General features: G+C 41.9%; 1 protein-coding gene across 1 annotated transcript in view; it reads right to left on the bottom strand.

Moving 5' to 3' along the window:
- The window catches only part of DNM3 (dynamin 3), a 169533-nt gene that overhangs the window by 50106 nt on the left and 96317 nt on the right, over nt 1-23110 (bottom strand). The window contains exon 16 of the mRNA XM_054384182.1: nt 7170-7279. Coding sequence (XP_054240157.1) covers nt 7170-7279 — 110 coding nt within the window. The remainder of the gene's footprint in view (nt 1-7169; nt 7280-23110) is intronic.

The raw sequence follows: 23110 nt of genomic DNA, 5'->3' as shown, positions 1-23110 counted from the left end.
AGACACTCAGCTGTAACTCTGCTTATCTAACACCTTCTTCACATTATTATTATCACCTTTGTTTCCAGCATGCCAGATTCCTTTCCCTCATATATTTCAGAACCTACCATGAGCTTTCTAATGCAGAAATGACCTTTACACTGTATTTCTTTAACCCCTCCCATCACAGAAGAACCCTAACATGAAAATGCAGGAATGGAGTAAGGAATTTGGAAGTGTACAAAAGGGAAAAAAGGGGAAGTGTCAAGTAGGTTTGGAGACTGAGCCCAGCTTATACCTTACTGAGATTCCTGTCCCCCTAGGTCCTGAAGCCTGGGCTGTCAACGTTGCATAGAGAAGGTTTGATTGTGTATAAAGCACCAGAAATACAGAACCCAGGAGCAATAGGCAAATAGCTCTTTCTTGGTGATTTTCAGTTGTGTGCTTTCTAGTTGCCAGCTACAGGGAAGGCAACACCAGTAGGTCCTGCACATCAGAACTGCTTGCTGTCTGAGCACACTCAGCTGCTGCACCTCAAGAGTTATAGTATCTCCTGCACTTTCTTAATACTACCTAAGGTTAAATATCTCCAGCAAACCTGGGAAGATTTTAAGGGCAAGCACTGTAGACATGCTACAAACCCAGGCAATGTCTGTGCATAGCCACATATTAACTCTATGCAGAGACAACTTTTTGACTGACTTGGATCTAGAACATTTCAGCGGACAAAGACCCTTTGCTTATTCAGCCTCAGTCTTTGTCTCCCATCACAGACACCTGTAATGCCACAATGGCTGCTTTCAATACATGTCCTGGTTTCCATACGAGAAAGCTTTCCTAGAAGCTCTGCAAATCATATATTTTAAAGAAAGGAAAATTACCATCTGCTCTGAGTTAGCAGCAGTGACTAACGTTTTCTATCATGGCGCGCCATTTCATATCAGCCCAATGGGAATGTTAATTAAAATTAATTACAGGTGTCTGTGAAGATTTTTTCCTTAATATTTAGAAAAGCCAAAGTGACAACCTCGGAGACACTGTCATGAAATAACTGCACTTCAGGATTTTACCACCTAGCTCACGTAAGCAACCTCCCAGAAGTAGAAGGATCTTTAAAGTTCCCACCCACAAACCCCCACAATTCTAAGGTGAAAGTGAACAGGAGAGATGCTGATCAGTATATAGCCAAGCCTGGACAATGAAGTATCTAGAGTTCTACATGTGATCCAGAACAGAAATGCAGCCAAAACTAACATCACATAGGCCAAAATCTGCAGCAGCAACAGTAACTGGCACTAAAATATTCCATAACTCCCAGGAGAAGAAAGTTTGATCGTTTTTGTGGTGAGGGATGGAAGCCTGTTTGGAACCTGCCTTGGGGCCACACAGACGCAAAATCTGCTGACAGTCGTCAGTCCTTCATCACACACAGAGGGAGCACAGCTTCCTGCTCCAGTCCTCTGCTTCTCTGGAGGGGACAATGGGACCCAGGCCTGGCACAGTGAAGCTGCCCTGCAGGCTGAGCCAAGTTTTCCAGCCGTGACTTAGCCCCTGCCTTGGGTAGGTGTCAGTAATGTTTCAGATCCTACACCATCACTTAGGTGCAATTATCATACTGATGGGATGGGTTTGGCACTGCTCTTTTCTTCCCCTGAGAAGCAGTTTTAATCTTCAATACCTGAACCACTTACCCACCATACTATTTTTTATTTACAATAGAAAGAATCCTTGGCAATAAAGCTAAAAAGGAAATATTTAAAAAAAAAAAAACAACACTTTTTTCTTTCTTCTTCACCTTTTTTTTTAACTTAATGGAACAGATCTGGGGGATAAAGGCCATTTGTTCCTTGGGTTTGGATATTTTTCCTATTCTTAAATATTGTACTCACCAGCTTCTTAGAAGTTTGTATACAAACATTTGCAGATTTTTTCTGGATTAAATTTGGGGGGGGGGGGGGGCGGTTAATTAAATAGATTCTGATTCTTCCATTTCTAACAGAGAGGGCTCTGAATAGCTTACAGTCCAGCTCTTCCTGGGGCTTAGCTTTCTGAGTAATTCACAAACAGTAACTAAACATACATCTCATCTTAGGCTTACTCCTCTAGCCTGGCTTCCATCCAACACCTCCTCTGACCCGACCGGTCTCCTTTCACTAGTTCCCTTTGTTTTGGCTCTTGCCCAATTTCCCTTATATATGGATAGCAGTTAACCAGTTGTTATCCATGTGAAGGAATTCAGTACTTCGAGCTCTAGTGCATTTGGAGTCCCAGGGAAGACTTGTGCTCCATCCCCTTCTACAGCAAGACTCAGCCAACAGCATGTACACAAAAGAAATGCTTTCGCTTAGCAGACATAAGTTACTTTTCTGGGTCCTGCTAGACAAGACGGTTTCTTGTGCAATATGATTCCTGACAGTCAGAGTGTATTCTGGAGCCAGTAGCTAAAATTTATCATCTGGCAGTTCTATTTCCAGTCCTATTGTGTGCCCTAAAAAATTCCTTTTCGTTGCTCTCCTCTTGACATTCATCTGTTTCTCAGATTAAGGATCTGTTTCTACAGTGAGCCTGCCTCAGACAGAAAGCTCTCATGCAGGGATGGCAAATTCTGTCATAATGCTTCATGATTACTGAGGGGTATTTTACTGTCGGGAACCTGAGGATTCTTGTGAAGGCAAACAGGAGCAGTTCTGTGCTCACATCCCCCTGTCATACAGAACTGTAGCAATGAGGAAAGCAGCACCATTACTCAGTCTCATTTGGATCCTGGTTGGGCAAGAAAGTAGAAGACAGGGAGACCTGGTGGGATCTTCCTCTGCAAGGAAACGAGCATTTCACACACTGGTTCTATTTCTTTGGCTCTAAGCAAAGGAATAGCCTGAAAAAGAACAGAGCTTCCTGCAAAAGACTGCTGATACAGGACTCTCCATCAGGTAACTCCTTGTACAGCTGCTACTCCCAGTATTGGTAAGAAAGGTCTGAAAATTCACTAACTCAACACTTCAGCCTACTACCATTTTATGGCCCCCAAAATCTTTACCTAGTAAGAACTACTTATCCCACGGAAGAGAAAGAATTAATCTCTCTGGATCTGGAGAAGAGATAGAAAGGAAGCTTTTTGTCTGCTTGAAGCTAAAGAAGAGAGTTTTTACTCATAATTTCTCCTTTACTTAGAAGAAGAGTAATGCTTAGAGTTATAATACAGTACTATCATTTACAGACTATTAAATCAGGCAAGTGCAACTACTTTACTGCAAAGGCAAAGGATTACTTCAGAACCACACAGGACGTATGTAGTAAAACAGTGCAAGATGGATCCTGTTGCCCACGGGGCAAGGTCAAGACAAATAGTGACTGCTTGGTTTTCTCCACTGTGGAGAGACAGAGAGACTGCTGCATAGTTTCTACAGGCAGGCACAGTCAACATTACGATTCCTGCCCCAGGCTACAGTACCTACCTAGAAGAAAAAGAAGCACCAATTAGCAAATGATTTTTGCAGGAAATGCATGTGGAATAGGTGAAGTGTTGGGAATGAAACCCTAGAAGGAAGGTAAACTTTCTGGGATGGGCAGAATTTGTTTGGTTTGGTTTTTAACTCCCCCCAAGAGTCTTACCCATTCATCAATGAGGACATCACAGATTGATCTAGTGTAGGTAAGCACAGGAGCTGACAAAACCCTCTCTCCACCTTTCTTAGCTCTACCTAAGGAAGTCAAGCAGTGGCTACATCTACAGAACTTCACATTGTGTTCTACAGCAGCTCTGCAAACATTAGACTTTTTCCTATGGTAGAACTATTTTCAAACACTTTGAATATATCTGATCTCTCTGCCAGTCTAAAAGACTTACCAGAAGTCTACTGCAGAGAAGAAAAGGATGGTCAGCACAAAATAGCATTCACTTCCCTGACAGCCTGAACTTTAGACACATCCTGCTTGATCCTATAGCTCAACTTTAGTTGCTTAAAGACAGACTCATGTAGATGGGCATGGTCAAAAATGTTCCAGGAGTCAAAGAGCACTCACTGTAATCTGTTTTGGGTTAATACCTAGTACTGTTGAAAGTAAGGAAACTGCAGAATTCCATTAAGCAGATGAGCCCAGGAAAAAACTTTAGATGAATCACCTAGTTTGCTGAAAAAGAAAACTCACCCTCTCATTCTTTAAGCAACGCTATATCTGTTTCACACCAAGACTTTTCCTTCTTTTTTTTTTCTTCCTAGGTGGTTTTGGGGGTTTTGTTGTTGGCAGGTTTTTGGGGGCTTTTTGTTGTTAGTGGTGGTGGTGTTTGGTGTTTTTTTTCCTTTAATTTTAATTAGAAAGTAACAGGAAAAGAATTTGATTATTTCACAATGCAGCCTTTTCATAAACATGCAATTATGTTCATTTCATGAGAATTTATCTTCACTGTGAAATCAATCGTCACAGTCTCCATTTACTATACATTACCAAGTCACATTTGATTCCTGTCAGAGAACTGTTGACTTCTGCAGTAAATCAAACTGACAGATACTGTTAGTTTCCTTCTGCATTTATCCCCCAGCCTCAGCTAACTCAAGATGGTTTTTCCTTCCATGCAGTGAAACGAGCGTTTTCCTGGTAACTATATTTCAGAACTGGAAAGGTTTTCATAAATGGAAAAAATGCAGTGCATAATCCAGGAAACTATTGAAATGTAGAGTATCAGAACCATATGGCTGTAGCAAATACCTATGCAGCGAGGGGCTGGGAAGGAAAAGGAGAACAAGCTTATTAAAATTCTTCTCCTAAAGGGATTTTGCTTGAAAATTAAAACACTTTAATTGAACATTAAGAAAGTTTGCACTGCCAATGACAAAAAAATGCTCCAGATTATAGAAAGTGGAAAAAAAAAAAAAGATACAGAATAATCTGCATGTTATGGTGGGAGCCAGAACAGATGATTGTGCCTTTGTTCTTTAATGATCTACATCTTAAGCAGCAAAGCGGTTCCATAACCAGAACCCTCAGTGGGCAAACTCAGAACAAGAAAGATAGGTTTTTTTCCTCAGTTGCTAAGGTGTTTGTAATTAAAACTCCCACCCCCTGAAAAAAAACAACCACAAACAACAGAACAAAAACCCCCCACCACCCAAATACAAAATCCCACCCAACCAACCAAACAAAAATACAAATTCCCAACCAACCAACAACAAAAAACCCTAACCAGAAATTAAGTTAATTTTCACACCAATTTTGAAAAGCAAACCATATTCACATGCACCCCCAATTCAAACACTAGAAATGAATGGGTTAACATAAAGTAAACTAGCAAGATTTTCTATTGCAATAGATCTTTGCTGATTCCCTCTTTCAGTTTCCCTTAGAATTTGGGGACAGGGATCACAGTCCACAGCTGAGGGCCAGGTCACCTACTCAAGCCCCAATATCTCTGCTTCTGCTGACACAACCTATGGATACAGTGATACTATGGAAAGTGCTACTAGTTTGGTTTTCACCAGTTTGTGCCAGAGACTGGTTTTATGAATATCAAAAATCAGCTGTTTTACGGTAACAGAGTCATTGCCTTTGTAATCAGAACCTAATAAACATTGCCTCAAGAATGACTTCTTCCTCCTTTAAATTTGGAAGTCTGTCTCCATAAACAGTCTCTCCCAAGGTAAAGTTATTTTGTCATCTTATCACTGTCCTGTCACGTCCTAACATGCCCATGAAGACATAAAGATGTTTTTAGAGCAGCTTGCAAATGCTGCAGGGTCTACTCCCAGCGCACATGGGCAGGGTTACTACAGACACGGCAAACATTTCAGACATCTGATTTTGAAATCTGTGCTGTCCCCTCTGTGTGAAGACCCAGTGAAAATGTGGATGTGCACCCAAAGAAATCCCAAACTTGCCCATGGGAATGCAGGATTCTCTTGGATTTGCACAGAAGCTCAGTGGTTAGTACTTAAGGTGATGAACATACTGAAAGTCAGTAACAATGAGCTCAAATTAACACGTTTTTCACAGAAGGAGGTTCATATGGACAGCTGACATCCAGCTGCCAGGACAAAGTTATCTCTCTTGACCGATGTATGATGCAATGTTGGCACATTTCGCACATCCACAGCAGAGCAATCAGAACCACACTGATTTCCATCCAGTGTCTGAAGATAATTCATGTTTTTAAAAACATGAAAAGATAGTCAAAAGGTTTTGCTGTCAATGCAAGCAGCCAAGTGTCTGAACTCTTATTCCCAGCAAGTATGTGTGTGACATACTTCCAAAGGGCATCTCCTGGCAAACAATATCCACATGTAGGCTAGCTGAGATGTCAGCAGATGCAGGCAAAGCCTTCATGGGGTCGTTCAGAGCGGGACTCACATTGCGTCCTCATGTTTCTGGGACCAGTAGAAACTTGACAACCCAGAAATCCTGTGCTTTGGCTTTTGCTTTGCAGAAGGGAGGGGCAGTCTTTGCTTCTGAAAGAACTATTTCTAGCCAGTTCAGAAGCAACAGCAGCTGGCCCTGCAGGGAGCCACATCCAGCCTTCATCAGAATGTATTGCCAAGCTTTGGTGATGCAAGGGGGGGTGCAGGTGTGAAGGGACCCAGCAGAAGAAATGAAGACAACAAGGGCACCTGGGTAGATCCCTGACACCACTACAATTAACTTATTTTCCTGAAGAGGAACCTTTAAGCACTTTATCTGCTGAAATACAATTTCTGAAAGCACAAGCATGAGACAAATGCTACAAAGCAAAGGTTCTACTAATGAGTGACGCAAAGGAATCTAATTTGTTCTGCATTCAGCAGTCTTTAAACCCAAACAACGGAAAGACTCCTAAGATTACAGCCAGGCAAGATATTCCACTGGAGAAAGTGAAATGCAATGACAATTTTGTGATTTACAGCAGTTGAATCTAGTCACAAGGTACAGGAGTCATGAATGTTTTGGTAAGCCTAGGTGAGTGCCAAAGAAAACAAAAATTGGATCATGAGATGATAATTCAGCCATACAGAAGAAGTAGCTGACTGATCATAGAGTGCCTAGGAGGACAGTAATCTTTCATCCCGTGGTTACGCAGCAACAAAGCAGCAGATAAATCAAGAGTATCAAGGTCTCTGTTCACTCAACACAGTGTAAACACCAGAACTGCACTCCCAGTTATTCAAATGGCCAGCTTAGAACCAGGTTTACTGCAGGATCTGTAGAGCAGCATCTTTCCTTACCTCTGTTCCGTGTTAAACAAGGCAAAGATGTGTTTGCTAGACATGAAGCTCTTTTCAACATCACGCACTTTCAAGTTGTCCAAAGGAAGCATGTATTTCTTCTCTTTTTCCTAGGAGAAAAAATAATTGGAAAAAATAGATTAAAACAACACCATGTGAGAAGTCTCAAAGAAGCTGGATCTCAGCAAACTCTCATTATTTGGCAGTGCCTTCAGTTTGTGATCATAAGAGAATACCCAAAGTTGAAATGTCTGCTTATCTCTCACAGACAGACCTGCAACAGAAATGAGGCCTCAATTCCAGTTTTCACTGACCCTTTTAAAACATTTCCTAATTAAAAGAATTCCATCTCAAACACCTAAGCATCTACATTTATTATCTTCACTCCTCTGAATCTTGAGAAAGGTCAGACTTATAACAAAATAAAACAGACACTAAGTGTCTCATCGATACAGAACACTTTTACCATGTCTGCATAGCAGCTGCTGCAAACTGGGACAGAAAATTAATCTCAAACTAAATTACCATTACTAAGTAAGGGTGCATCTGATGATCCCAGGGATAAGTTTTCATTCCTCCAGTGGAAAATACAAAAATCACACTGATCAATTGAAATAACACCAGCACTGAGAGTTTATACATACCTTATACAAACAAACCCAGGCTCTAACAGCTTGTTTCTGCAGACAGGAGGAATTACAGATTTGCTCTTATTCTAGGCAACTTCTTTTGCATTTTCTTCACAACTCTCATTTACAGCACATCCTTATTCACAGCACAATCACTACAATATCACCTTTTCTAGGCTTTTTGCTGCATGTCACTCCAAATTAAGGACTGGTAACACTTCTAAGGTAGTGTTAATGCTAAAGCAAAAAGAGCCCTAAGATTATTATCTGTTTCCCTTGTGTTAGACTTCCTTGAATCCTTGTACTGATGGATAAACCATGGCAAACTTCTCCATTTTGTTCTGCAAATACCCTTGATGCTAAGTAGAAACAGCCCAAAGACGAGAGGGACAATATCCTTGTACCCCTTCTGGTTTTTCACATCACAATAAAATTGCTGACAAGGTAACTAAGCCAGTGCAGAGTTTAACAGCTTCCAAAGGCCATTAGAGTGCTGTTAAGGTTGGGTCCATCACCTTGGCAGCAGTGGAGTGGGGAGGGGTTTTATGCCCTGGAATTTGTGCAGCAGATATCAAATGGAGTTCTTGTGACGCTGGATACCAAATGACTTCACAGAAGTTCAATAAATCACCGAAGCTGGAAAGTTCAGGATTCCTCTACAGTCCCTTATCTGCCCACAAGAAGCAAGACTCACTAGTGTCTGCCTAGCCATAATCAGACCTAGCTGTGAAGTCTAGCACCCCTTGCACTTGCTGGAGAACTGTGAACTTACGGTGGTTGAGTCAAGGACGAAATATGCCTGTGATAATAGTCCACTGGCTGCCATGAAGCAGGGCAAAAGTAACAAACCAAACCTTTTTCTCAATACATGTTTCCTAGAAGAAATACACAAAAGTAACTTCCACTGCACAGAACTGGATGAAGTCCTGGCTAGTGAGATGTGTGTACTGCAAGGGCAGACGCAATTCAACTTGGCTAAGCTTCAGCAGATTGCAAAAGCAAACTGGATGAGAATGTATTTAAGAGTGAAGCTATAAAAACACAGTGATGTGTCCAACAATGGCTCACTTTCCTAGAGAGCTTTGTAAGAGGCCTCAGAAGAGGAAAGATATTTCAAAGGCCCTTCTGGAAAAGCATGGCTTCTGCTGTCTTGTTGTGTTGAACACAAAAGTTATCAAATGCAGTGTGTGAGTATTAACACAAAAAGAACCTGATGGATTTTCAAAGTGTCTCTAGCTTAGCTGTGCTAGAAATTATTACCCATCAGAGGTCACACTTACAGATATTCTTCACTCTCTCACCTAACAACTCCAATGAAGGAGTCCAGATCTTTGCCAGTCTATGAGTATTCGTAACAGTTCGTATCTCTGTTCTGCTTCCAGGGCATACATACCCTCCGGGGCTGGGGTTCTCCCTGAAGGGAGTGTTTGCTGCCCCCCCCCATTCAGTATTACCACTGAGAGAAATAAAAACTACGCAAATTATATTCACAACTTTAAAAGAAACAAATAGTAGAAACTAAAAAACTTCTAGATCAGATATTGATGTATAAAAATGAGAAGTACACTGTCCCCTAATACTGATTTTTATTGATATGATCTCTTTCAATATCGTAAACATACGTCCTAAATAATTTCAGCAGCATTTAGAAGGTAACAATGTGTTAACTTTGCTGCTGTGACAAAGTGACACACACTGGAAAAATATCTTAGTGTATGAACTCAGGAGAACATATATTAAACTTTGTATTAAAAGCAGATTTTTTTTCATTTTTCAGGTGAAAGCTGGTCTGCATGGTCAGATAAGGTACTTTGTTTTCTATTTCAAACATTTAAGGCAGGTTATACCAAACAAGGCAAAAAATCTTTTGAGCAGAAATATCCACGTTATTTATTCTATCACAGAATCAATAAAGTTGGAAAAGACCTCAAGGATCATCAAAGTCCAACCTGTCACCCAAGACCTCATGACTACTAAACCATGTCACCAAGTGCCACGTCCAATCCCCTCTTGAACACCTCCAGGGACAGTGACTCCACCACTTCCCTGGGCAGCACATTCCAATAGCCAACCACTCTCTCTGTGAAGAACTTTCTCCTCACCTCCAGCCTAAACTTCCCCTGGCGCAGCTTGAGACTGTGTCCTCTTGTTCTGGTGCTGCTTGCCTGGGAGAAGAGACCAAACCCTTCCTGGCTACAACCTCCCTTCAGGTAGTTGTAGACAGCAATAAGGTCTGCCCTGAGCCTCCTCTTCTCCAGGCTAATCACCCCCAGCTTCTTCAGCCTCTCCTTGTAGGGCTTGTGTTCGAGGCCCCTCACCATCCTCATTGCCCTTCTCTGGACATGTTCAAGTATCTCAATGTCCTTCTCAAACTGAGGAGCCCAGAACTGGACACAGTACTCAAGGTGCTGCCTAACCAGTGCTGAGCACAGGGCAGAATGACTTCTCTGCTCCTGCTGGCCACACTATTCTTGATGCAGGCCAGGATGCCATTGGCCTTCTTGGCCACCTGGGCACACTGCAGAACGAAGAAAGAAAAATACATGAGATTCATTCTTATTCTTTCAAACTTAGCTTTCACTATTACAGAATAATCTTATAGTGATTCACTATTCAAGTACCAGAAACTTCAGAAGATTCTAATGAAGTGTTTGCTTGGACAGACACTATTTACTGACAAACCAAGCAACCACAGAGGAGTATAAATGGAAACTGATGAAAAAACTGCACCAAGAATCTGATTGTCTAAACAAAAATTCCACAAGCAGGAAAGTTTTATAAACGTTTGATGCCAAACTGTGAGAAAGCGTTTCTTCTGTAGCCACCAGGAAAAAGGAAATGCCTACTGGAGGCTAAGAAGTGGTTGGTATTTGTTTACATGGCCTTCTACCCACATGCTGAGACAGAGCAGTTTCCAAGAAAGGGAAATCATAGGGTGCCTATGCTTGAAGCTAACAGAGACGGCATGGCACACACGAGAGAAGAGACCTAAATACTGCTTAATTCCAGGAGAAAGGTAATACTGTGACATTAAAGCATGGCAAACCCCTTATCAGCTTGCTTTTTCTTTTCTTTTCTTTTTTTTTTTTTTTTAAACAAGGTGGGGGGATAGGGAGGGTGGAATTTTCAGATAAGCCCAAGATCATTTCAGCTATAGCTAATTTAATACTATGTTATGGCAGGGCACAAAAAACTCCACTCAAGGCTGTTCCCCAAACTGAGAGGCTGACAGCATTAGAAACAGGGAATGTATGAAGCCTGGGAGGAATGGGGCTAGGCACACTTCTACAAGTGATGACATGCACATAACTGTGGGTCCAGTTTGTACCCCTCAGCATTTGTTCTTTTTTATTTATAGATTTTTATTTTTATAATGGGGCTGAGAACTTCAGCATGACATGAGGGGAAAAACCAGCACATGCCGATCTCCTGTAGAGGCTTTGCCTCTCTTTTTTCTATACAGAGCAGAGAAGTGAAAAGCAGGAGGGTAGCAAGGTCCATTCCTGGCTCTATGACATATGAAAAAAAAAATTCCCCATAATGCACCTTAGGAAAACAAACCTACTTGCTAGCCTGGGGAGGCCTTCCCACCCTTGAGACGATGTTTCACCACTCCTGCATGTAAGTAGCACTCACATCCTTAATGGACTAGTTCTGTTCTCTGACAGGCAAGTAAGCTGCCAGGATCTGACAGCATGATGTAAATATGCCATATTACAACTGCCCCTTCCTTCTGCAGTGTTTAAATAGACTAAAAATAAATACTGCTCAAGTCCCAGATGGCACAAGGGATGCAGAAAATACAACAGGAGTCCCCTTCCCCCTCAGCAAGGTCTCAGCCACCACTTTCAAGCTAATGAACTTCATTTTCAGCTAGAGGCAGAAACCATTCTCTGGTTTTGGAACTCCGTAGGCTCCATCACAGCAAGAGAAGAAAAAAACCTTAGAAATTATGTTAGCTTACTGCTTTATAAATGGAATAGAATTCCTTTGCTTCAAAGACAAGAGGGGGTTACGTTATTTCAGCTTCTTCTAGTTACCAAAGGTGATTCTTATTTACATATATATTTTATATATATATAATACATATATATATATATTTTATATATTAAAATATATATATTTTCATATATATGTACAACAGCTTCATTCAGGACAAACTTTACTCCCCATTTCGTATCCTGAGGAACAGAAGCAAAATTCATGCAGGACAATTCAAATATATGATGTTCAGATTCTGAGAGGCAAGCTTGAGCCCAAACTTTGGCCTAATGGCACTGTCAGTTATGTCACAGGGAACTGAACGAACCACCAACTCCTAATGCTTTTTAGCACACCAGTTTCCAACTGGGGCATCATGACACCAAACAAGTCTGCCTATGCTTACTGTGGGGACCACAAGTTCAAAGAAACCAGAGTCCCAGCTGAAGTCCAGGGCGCACTGGAAAAGTTACTCTCAAGAGTAACTACTGCACACTGATAGCAATATAGATCTCCAGGAAATGCTTCTGCCATTAGCATTAGGCTTCGATGAGTGTTAGGCATTAATGAGGCAAAATAGTGAACTACTTTAAAATCATAAGCTGAGGAGGGACAGCTTTGAATTACAGCTTGGGAACAGCAGGCAAGAAGGTTGGCATTTCTGCCTCTGAACTAGATTTTCAGACCGACACTGTACTGCTCTGTGTTTGTATGCACATGAGTGATCCAGGTCTAGTACCTACCCATGAGATACTTGCACAGTATTGCAAACGTTTGAAGAAAAACAAAGCAATTGATTTCTACACAGACCACTTAGTGTTGTGTGCTCATGGGTACAGCTGTAGAAAAACCTAATTCTAAACCGCCTATAAAATGAAAAAGGAGCTGCTTTCGCAGAAAAAAAATGCATGCTTAAACATTTTAAGATTTTAATGGAAAGCATGGTAAAAGAATACCTAATAAGTTGCAGATGAGAAGACCATATTCCTTCCCTATGCACTACTCCCCCCAGTCTTCTACAGTCAACTCCTACATGGATATTTCAGGTTTGAGTTCTTATCTTTTTCTGTGTTGCATTTGTAATATCCTTTCTAGGAAATTAAGTGTACTCCTGACACTTAAAATTTCTCCACACTCCCCACACAGCCCCCAGCAATCTTCTGGTACCTTTTCTCCCAATATATTATTAAAACAAAATATTCAAGAGGCATGTTTGATCTCTGGTGTTTCTTCTGAATTCAGACACGAGATTAAACCTGATGCTAATGCTGAATCAGTTGTTCACATTACACTTACAACATTCTTGTGTTGTTCTCTTACAAGAACTGATATTTGTTTCTGCACCCTCCTCCTGCCCAAAGTTCTTCAGGAACAGAACTTCAAGACTTAACAACTCTGTATTTATCATAGAATCATGTTGGTTGGAAAAGACCTTTAAGATAATAATAATAATAATAATTCAATCATTACCTGACTCTACCAATTATGATGCTAAAACCACATCCCTCAGCACATCTCTGTGTCTTTTAAACAACTGCAGGGATAGGGTTCAACCACCTCCCTGGGGAGTCTGTTCCAGTGTTTGAGCACCCTTCCAGTAAAACCTTTCTAATATCCAATTTAAACCTCCCTTGGTGCAACTCGAGGCCATTTCCTTTCTTCCTATCACCTGTTGCTAAGGCTAAGAGACTGATTCCCATTTTGCTACAGCCTCCTTTCAGGTAGCTGTAGAGAATGAAGAAGGAGGTCTCTTCACAGCTTCCTTTTCTCCAGACTGAAGCAGCTCAGTTTCCTCATCTACTCCTCTTATTTGAAATACTTGATCCTGTCAAGAAATGGTCACTGGTGCCTTTCTTGAAAGTAGTCTACTACCCTTCTCCATTTCAGGCCTTCACAAAGGAACACCAATACAGGATCTCTCTCCTAGCTATTTTGCAGCACAGCTGTCCAGCTTTAATTGAGGGGGGGTTATAGGGAGCTGAAGCTGCAGCTTGCATTCATGCAGCAAACACCAGAGCAGAACTTCACAATCCTCCAGCTCAGACCTGGGCAGCCCTTAATCTCTCCTCCTTGTCTGAAGGAGAGGACAGGCACAGCATACAATGACGAACTACCAGACTCCCCACTTCTTGGGGAGTGCTGTGATGAGCAACCAAGCTGGCCCTTAAGTGGAAGCTAACAAACCTGCTGCACTAAGCTAACTTCATGGAGTTCCTACCTGCACAGCAGTCCCCACATTGTGGCACCCAGCCACCATGAGCTTTCCCATTGCCCATCTCTCTTTTCCCTCAAGAATGAGGGGTGGCTGAGCAGGCATCCCATTGTATCAGTGATGAGCTTAAACGCCTGGATTAAAAACATTAATAAGAAGGAAAAAAAGGGAGTTATTTCACTAGTCCTCCCTGTGCCTTTATATAATTAATGCATCAGACACAAGGGTAATAGTTTCTGGCATGTATAACAAATTCACCATGCTATAAGATTGCTCCTCTTCCAAAGGGGTGTTTACTATCACAAGTGGAAGGGCTGGCCTTTCACTGGTTTGTGCTGTGGGGACATGCTGTCAGTAAAAGGATCAATCTGAGAAAGGACCTGATGAAGAGGAAATCTCTATTTAGCTCCTATTAGTTAGGATCTTGAAAGGTCATTTTGGATTTGGAAAATCTTGTCTGGGAAAGAAGCCAGCAATTCCTCTGAACTAGATCCTAACTAATCTGATTGCCTTCTATGAAGTTATGACCAAGTGGGTAGATGAGGGCAGAGCAGTGGATGTCATGTATCTTGACTTCAGTAAAGCGTTTAATACTGTCTCCCATAACATCCTCATAGAAAAGCTCAGGAGATGTGGCATAGATGGTTGGTCAGTGAGGGGAATTACAAACTGGCTCCACAACAGAGTTCAGAGGGTCCTCAGCAGTGGCACAGAGTCAACTTGGAGGCCTGTGGCAAGTGGTGTCCCCCAGGGATTGGTGCTGCATCCAGTTTTGTTCAATATCTTTATCAATAACCTGGATGAGGGCATTGAGAGTACCCTCAGCAAGTTCCTGATGATACAGAACTGGAGGGGTTGGCTGACACCCCTCAGGCTGTGCTGCATCCAACGTGACCTGGACAGGCTGAGAGCTGGGGTTCAGTAAGGACAAGTGCAGGGTCCTGCATCTGGGGAGGAATAACAGCAGGCACCAGGACAGGTTAGAGGCTGCCCTGCTGGAAAGCAGCTCCACAGAGAAAGACCTTGGAGTGCTGGTGGACAGCAAGTTCTCCATGGGACAACAATGTGCTCTTGTGGCCAAGAGAGCCAATGGGATCCTGGGATGTATCAAGACAGGTGTGTCCAGCAGGGCTAGGGAAGTTCTTCTACCTCTCTACTCTGCCCTGCTGAGACTACACCTGCAATCCTGTGTCCAGTTTGGGGCTCCCCAGTTCAAGAGAGACAGAGACCTGCTGGAGAGAATCCAACAGAGAGCCCGGAGGGGATGATTAAGGGACTTGAGCATCTCCCCTATGAAGAGAGACTGAGAGCCCTGGGGCTGTTTAGTCTGGAGAAGAGAAGGCTGAGAGGGGATCTGATCAATGTCTATCAATATGTGAGGGGTGGGTGTCAAGTGGAGGGGGCCAGGCTCTTTTCAGTGGTTCAAAGTGGTAAGACAAGGAAGAATGGGTTCAAACTTGAACATAGAAGATTTCACCTCCACATGAGTAGAAACTTCTTTACAGTGAGGGTGACAGAGCCCTGAAGCAGGCTGCCCAGGGTGGTTGTGGAGTCTCCTTCTCTGGAGACTTTCAAAACCCACCTGGATGCATTCCTGTGCAGACTGCCCTGGGTGATGCTGCTCTGGCAGAGGGGTTGGACCCTATGATCTCTTGAGGTCCCTTCCAACCTCTGATATACTGTGATACTGTGTGATACTGTGAACTGAAGTGGTGCTGGCATTGAAAACTGAGAGAAAGCCCCAACTGATGAACCAGTTGTCAGTCTGGAAAAATTCTGCTGGGTACAGCTAGCTCCAAAGGTAAAGGGGGAAACCCTTTATTTTCTGGCTTTTTTTATCCCTTGCAGTGAAGCCTGCTTATGACAGCTTGGTTTTCCTCTACTGGTGCTCAAGCTTTTAACTTTCACTCCTCACCTGCTGCAGATCATCCAACAAGCACAGTGGTTTGTGGGAGCAAGAGTGCAGGAAGAAGGGCTTTGTGCAGCATGTCTATGCTGGCAGAAGGCACAGAGTGCCAGTGACATATCACTTTAAGTTGGTGGCCAAGACTGTTAGAGTGCCTGGGACATCTGGCTTTTCAGTTGGGTATGGCTTTCCATTTGAACATTTGACAATTTTGCTTATTACATCTATGTGTGTGTGCATAAAAATCCTTCCAGAAACACATACACAGATACACCTATGTGCTGGTGGTAGGATCTTTTCATCTGAAGGAAAAACCTAACTCATGGAATCTATTCTTTGAATAGAAGTACAGCTCAGATTTCAGTCTTGAGATGATGATGGTCTGGGTGGATGAACCTCTCCAGTTCTAATGATCTTTTGCATGAGAAATACTAAGTTAAGATAGAAAAAGCCCACTAAGTTTAACTGCAATTGCAGCTTCCTGGACTCCCTCACTTTGCACACAACAAGAGAGCCTCTCATTAACAGCCTCCTGAAATTCCTTGGTAGGTGCATGAAGCAGATCAGACCTTTGCTACAGTACCCTTGTTTTCTGCTAAAAAAGCATTTCTTAAACTCTTCCAGCTATTGAATGCATTTCAATTCCTACAAAGTGAACTCTAGGAAAGCTCCAAGGGTGGCAAGCAGCAGATGCTTTTCTTTGGGTACCAAGTGAAGTATCTGGAGAGACCCCAGATCCTCTGTGCTTGCACACGCGTGTGTGGGAAAAGAAATGCTTCTTACTTAAACCAAAGTGACAAATATGCCATTACATAATCATGTAAAACCCCATTAAGTAGGGTTTTCCTGAAGCAACACATCTGTCTCTGCAAAACTCCTGAAGATGCAACGAAACACACACAACACAAATTAGTTTATGGCATTTCTGCTGCCCTCCTTGCTTGTTATCATTAAAAGCTTTCAGACAGTAATCAATTTCACTGTGGTGGAGATTACTGCAAAATGCATTAAGAAGTTCACGCCTGTGGCAATGGTCACTGGAAATATTTTGGAAAGCATCCCAGAAGTGTAAGACTTTTTCCAGACATCCGAGAGAAACTCTGCTACGACAGAGCTTCTGGTGTCAAGACCTCTCCCCCTTCACCCCTCCTTTTAAATTTCTTTTTATTGCAACATTTTTGAAAGGTACATTTCAGCTTTTTTCTTCCTTTCTGATGTATTTAAAGCAAGCTGTGATACTAGGATCATGGAAACATTAACTTCTGAGACAACCGTCCCAAGGTATCCCCTTCCTTGCTCTACATAATATGTATAAACATACTCTGGCTTCTTAATTTCATCGAACAAAAACTGTTGAATTGTAACAAAAGAGTGAGAAAACCACATGCTTGCTTCATCATAACAACATTTCTGGGTATTTTTGGCAAAAGAAGTAGCCCTGGGGCTGTTCCTATAATAAATAAAAGAAAATTGAATACACCATAACCATCAAGCACTATTTCTACTTCATATAAAGAACATTATCATCAACTGCTATGTGACACATGCCATCAAATCTTCAAGGGAGCAGGTTTTGAAATGTATCTCAGAATCTGGCAAAATATATCCTAAAATAATTATGGTGATGTGCAAGAAAACCTCCAATCCTCCGTCCTGGGAAATTAATAGGTATTAGATTGAAGCCTCCCTAGAAATATCCATCAGGAAGACTGTTTCCATGAAACTGTCCTAGACTGAAACAGTCCTGAAGCTCATGACCAAAGTTTTTCCTCAAACTAACCTTAAGTTGTCTCTAGACTGTAACCATCTAAAGACAGAAATCACTTCTCAATGTACATCATCTGCACCAGTAGGTTCCAGTATCACTCCAAGAGAAAAGTCCAGCTTCTGCTGTACCTTAAACCACAAGCAAAACAGAGTGACAAATTCTACTGCCTGCCACATGTTCCCTTTAAATACCATGGCAGATGATGAACTCAGACGGAGGTACCACAGTCTGGGGAAGCTTAGAGCAGAACCTCTGGAAGGGAAGAGCCATCCTCAGCCAGAAATAACCACAAATGTCATCACCATCCTTTTGTGTGATGGCAGAACTTGATTAATTTATTGCCAGATCACCGTTGTCAGCTCCATACATGATCACCTTTATGCTCTTGCAGAATCAGAGAGACAGGATAGTGCCCATACACCCAAGCCTGAGAGACTGCCAAATACTTATCACTGAAGGCCCAGGGCAGACAATGCTTACATCCAGATTATCCAAAGCTATGCTTTGCAGCCAGCTAGGGCAGAACAGAGAGCTAAGAAACAGGCTAGTGGAATGCTCTGCAAGCATAAACTTAAAGGAAATCTTCAGTCATGTGGTATTAGCTTCACTAAATTGGAGGTGACAACCAGAGGCTTCTGCTAGGAGACAGATTGTGCACTGCTGCAACCAAGAACTACGAACAAAGCAGAACTGCCACTGTGCAGTGCAAGAGGCACCGGAGGGAAAGGGGTGCTGGAGTCAGGAGGTAACATCTGGGATGCTGCTGGCTGCCAGATTCATTGCACCAATGCAGCCACAAAGGCTCAGTCAACCAGAGACCCCATCAGAACTGCTAGGAGCAATAAGCACACAAACTGGGCAATGAGAGTCTCTCTCAAGGGGAGGGAGGCATTGCTCTTGGTCCTGCATGGTGGAAGAGGTCTTCAGTAACTGCTAGATTAAGAATACTGCGGTTATATTTTTTTGCTATCATAAACTAACATCCTTACCAATAATTTCCAAATATTTTTAATGGTGTCTCTACTTTTCTCTGTATCTCTTTCAATCCAAACTAACTCCACAGCTTGTCTTTTCTTGCTGTGACATTGAAAAAGATGTCATGTCTTCTCTGTATAACATAACATCGTCTTTAAAGAATTCCAGTTCTCCCTTGCTGGGATACTTGCAATCAAGTATTAGTCTGATTCATATCTAACACCCTCTTTTATTCCACACTGCTCTCTTAGGGAGGAAAATACAAGTTGATTATACCATTGTGTAGACTAAAAGTTGTGCTGGGATGACAAACACCTGCATTCACTTAATCATCTCTGTTAAGATACTGTCAGTTGGGCTCCCCAAGAACACAATTAGTGAAGGAGCTCTTTCCTAAGAAGTAAAACTAACCAACAACCAAAATAGCTACAAGAACTATCTTCATCACGCTCTTAAAAACTCCAATGTGCAGCTTGGAAAGTTCTTGTTGGTGAAATGTTATTTGGAAAATAATAGGGTTTAAAAGAGTCGGTAAAAAGATGTAATTTTTTTTTTTCTCCAGCGGAACAGTCCATACATAGAATCACAGAATTGTCAGGGCTGGAAGAGACCTCAAGTATCATCCAGTTCCAAACCCACTGCCACGGCCAGGGACACCTCACACTAGAGCAGGTTGCTCACAGCTACATCCAGCCTGGCCTTAAAAATCTCCAGGGATGAGGCTTCTACCACCTCCCTGGGCAACCTGTTCCAGTGTCTCACCACCCTCATGGGGAAGAACTTCTTCCTGACATCCAATCTGAATCTACCCACTTCTAGTTTTGTTCCTTTCCCCCCAGACCTATCACTATCCAGCATCCAAAACGTCCTTTCCCAGCTTTCTTGTAGACCCCTGCAGATACTGGAAGGCCACAAGAAGGTCTCCTCAGAGTCTTCTCTCCAGATTGAACAGCCCCAACTCACTCAGGCTGTCCTCATTAGCAGAGGAGCTGCAGCCCTCTGCTCATTCTCGTGGCCCTTCTCTGGACACCTTCCAGCACCTCCAGGTCTTTCTTGTAATAGGGGCTCCAGAACTGGACACAGTTAACCTCAGCTGTTTCAAAGAACCTATTAAATGTACAATGTCTTAGAAAGCCTCCAGGAGTTTCAGCTCTATACACAAACAATGACAATGCAAGAGGTAATGACTGCCTTGCAAACACAGAAGACAGCAGCAGAGGCATATCTCAAAGTTGAAACACACCTGCAAAAACAGTGAGTGTTTATAGTACACAGTTGTATTACAGATGAGAAGAGAACACCTCTACATCTCTGGAAAAAAGGTGAGGTATTTTATTCGGAAACACAGCACTTCCGGAAGGTCTTCCTTGCTGCTGCCTCCAATTATTGCAAGACTACCAACACACTGGTCCTAAACTTGCAGGACACTGTTTACAAAGAAGCACTCCAAAGCAGGTACACCAATTCTACATAACATTGACATACAGCTCTGAATTCCCAGACAGTCAGTCAAAGTTCTGGGCAGGAAACCAAATTCCGTGATTTTTTTTTTCTTTCTTTAAACACGATGTCAAAACACTTGCACTGCTCAGTGCTTGCGCTCTGAAAGATATACTCCACTACTCCTCAACGTCGTTAGCTTTTACAGATACTGCAGTCAACAAGGAACTGCTGCTGGAAAAAATGTATTCCAACTGTTCTCTAACACTGACACACTGAGAGTGTTCCAATGTGAAAGAGCCACGGTGGCAACAAAAATCCAACTAAAAAGAAGATAACTAACTCAGCAATAGAGGTACAAGCTCCAATAAGGAATCCAGAATCGTGAAACAAGCTACCGAGTACTAGAACTCCCAAGTTTTTAATTTTCCACATATAAATTCATTCCAAGATTGATTCAGAAAACTGAATTCATGCAACTAAGCCTTACTTGCAAACAAGTCTCAATAGTAGTCCATGAGCCAATTTTAGACACTGTTACACAGAATCAATCACAGAACGTTAGGGACCAAAAGGGACCTCGAAAGATCATCCAGTCCAACCCTCCTGCCAGTTGTCCCTAGTATCAACAGAAATAATCTTGAACTGTGCTTTAAAGTAATAAAGAACATTTCAGTCAAATATTTTACCCACTCATGTTGTTTCCAAGCCACTCAAAGTTAGGAAGAAGGGAGGTGAGCTTATTGCAAAATTGCCCATGCAACTGAATTTTAAAACTGTACTACAAAAGAAAACTTTTCAGTCAGTTCCCCTCTGCCACCCACAAGCCTCAAAAATACTGAAATAAAATGTTCATTAAAAATATTCCAAGTCTACCTAACAGCTATTGAAACATTCTGTTTGGCAATTTGATTTTCTGTAATTCATTTTTGACATTTACATTATCAAAACTGAATGTGTACTTTGCTTCCCTTCACAACCCATTCATTTCACTGAACTCACACTCTGTTCCCCTTTGAGAATATTCCCAAGGTCATTACAACTACATTGGCTATAGTTTAGATTTGGTTTAAATATTTAATAACCTAACACACTGAAATAGCTTGAAACAATGAGGAGCTGATAATAATACACTAGCAAACTAGATAATTACTAGTAATTTCCAGGAAAAAAACTAAAGCATAGAAAGAGACCAGGCTAAATGCAGTTACATATTAATAAGATACATCACAGAACTATTGCCACTACTAAGAAAAAGTATAAATAAGAATCGTAGAATCACAAAATTGTTAGAGGTTGGAAGGGACCTCCAGAGATCATCCAGTCCAACTCCCTGCCAAAGCAGGGTCACCTAGGGCAGGCCACACAGGAACACATCCAGGTTGGCTTTGAAAGTCTCCAGAGAAGGAGACTCCACCACCTCTTTGAAGTTTTTTTTTAAAAAAAAAAGAAAATCCTACCAAAACCAAGTGTTACAAGCCTGGAAAATTTACAGTTAAAGGAAATTCATATTCCCTAATGGAAACTGAGTACTTCAAATACATTTCAATCTGCCCTGAAATTGCACTTCAGAAATGGAGAGGGAGAGAACATAATTCAGACAAGGGAAAAATACACTTCAGTTGCAGAACACAAAACTGAGATTTAAAAATCAAATTCATTAAGCAGCTGCCCTGAGTCTTTACAGGTGAACCCCAACTCCCCTTGCTTTCCTTGCATTCATTCTCAGTTCCCTGCTCACCCCTCACATCTCCTGCTGCGGACATTTGGTGCAAGAAGTGTTTTTGAAGATATAAACCACTGAAATGCAAAGATGACCCTAGCCATGGATTGTACGTGGAGAAAGATCACTGCCTCTGGGGACTTTCTGCAGAGGAGGTCACTGTTTGTAAAGAGACTGAAACCATGAGGTGCAGTCTTACAAAACAGAAGATGGTAAGCAAAGATGCCAAAGCAGCAGCTTCTGATACTTTCAGCAGACATAACCACAAGGCCAGACCCCTCCAGAACACTAAGACACCCCTCAGGACACAAGATCATCTCATGCATGGCATGGAATTTTTCTTATGCTCAATGAAAAGGAGAAGATTTGACCAATGGCAACAGGCATACACCTCTTAATCTAAAATAATTGTACTTGAATTACCATTAGATTCTAAATTCTCTGATCTTAAACAACACAGCTGAAAAGACCTTCATTATTAGGATAATTTAGCACAAAACTGACTGATGTCAGGTGCTGAGTTTAAGAACACATTTCTAATTAATTTGAATTAGGCTATAAATTCTCAACATATTTCACAGACTAAGAGAATCCACACAGCCCTCACACATCCATGCTGAAACTTCACTGGCTTTAAAGGGAAAAAAAAACCCCAAACACAAACCAAAACAACCAACCTGTTAATTGTACTTATTCCCTATTTATCCATATCCTAAAAAGGAGGTGAGGGTGTGGAGGAGAAGAATTTAGGGAGAAGGACTTTAAAGCAGTTCAGAGTATCTCAAGGATGAAAATGAGATTGCAGAAAGACCTACTGACAACACACAGACATGGACTAGAGGCTGTAGAGGTTGGAGTAAGATTTGGAGAGGATTATGTAAGGAACTGCTGCACAGGTATCTAAAATATCTGTGGACTGACTCACAAATGGCACATGAGAATAAACATGAAACACTAGAAATTTTCAGTACAGATTCAAGATTATTACTTAATTGATCTAACAAAGACTGAGTGGAAATCCTTCACAAAATCTGGAGGACAACATATCTTTACATTCCTGCTTAGGAAGTCAGATAGAAGATAACTGGGAAAGTGTCATCTTTCATAGCAAAAGCACATCTGTTGGTGCCACCAAACAGGGAGAGAGATGTTCTGAACATTCCTGGAGCCAGCTAAGGAACAAAGAACATCATCACTGGGACTTTCAGTGATCACTGTAATGATTCACAGTATGGGACTTGATACTGAGGTGTTTTACCTAGGAGTGAGACACCATGCACAAAGCTGGCCTGCTGCTTGGTTGAGGG

This window comes from Indicator indicator, chromosome 10, assembly GCF_027791375.1.
Source record: "Indicator indicator isolate 239-I01 chromosome 10, UM_Iind_1.1, whole genome shotgun sequence".
Taxonomy (NCBI): domain Eukaryota; kingdom Metazoa; phylum Chordata; class Aves; order Piciformes; family Indicatoridae; genus Indicator; species Indicator indicator.
The sequence above is the reverse complement of the archived record's forward strand: the minus strand, read 5'-3'. Positions and strand labels throughout refer to the sequence as shown.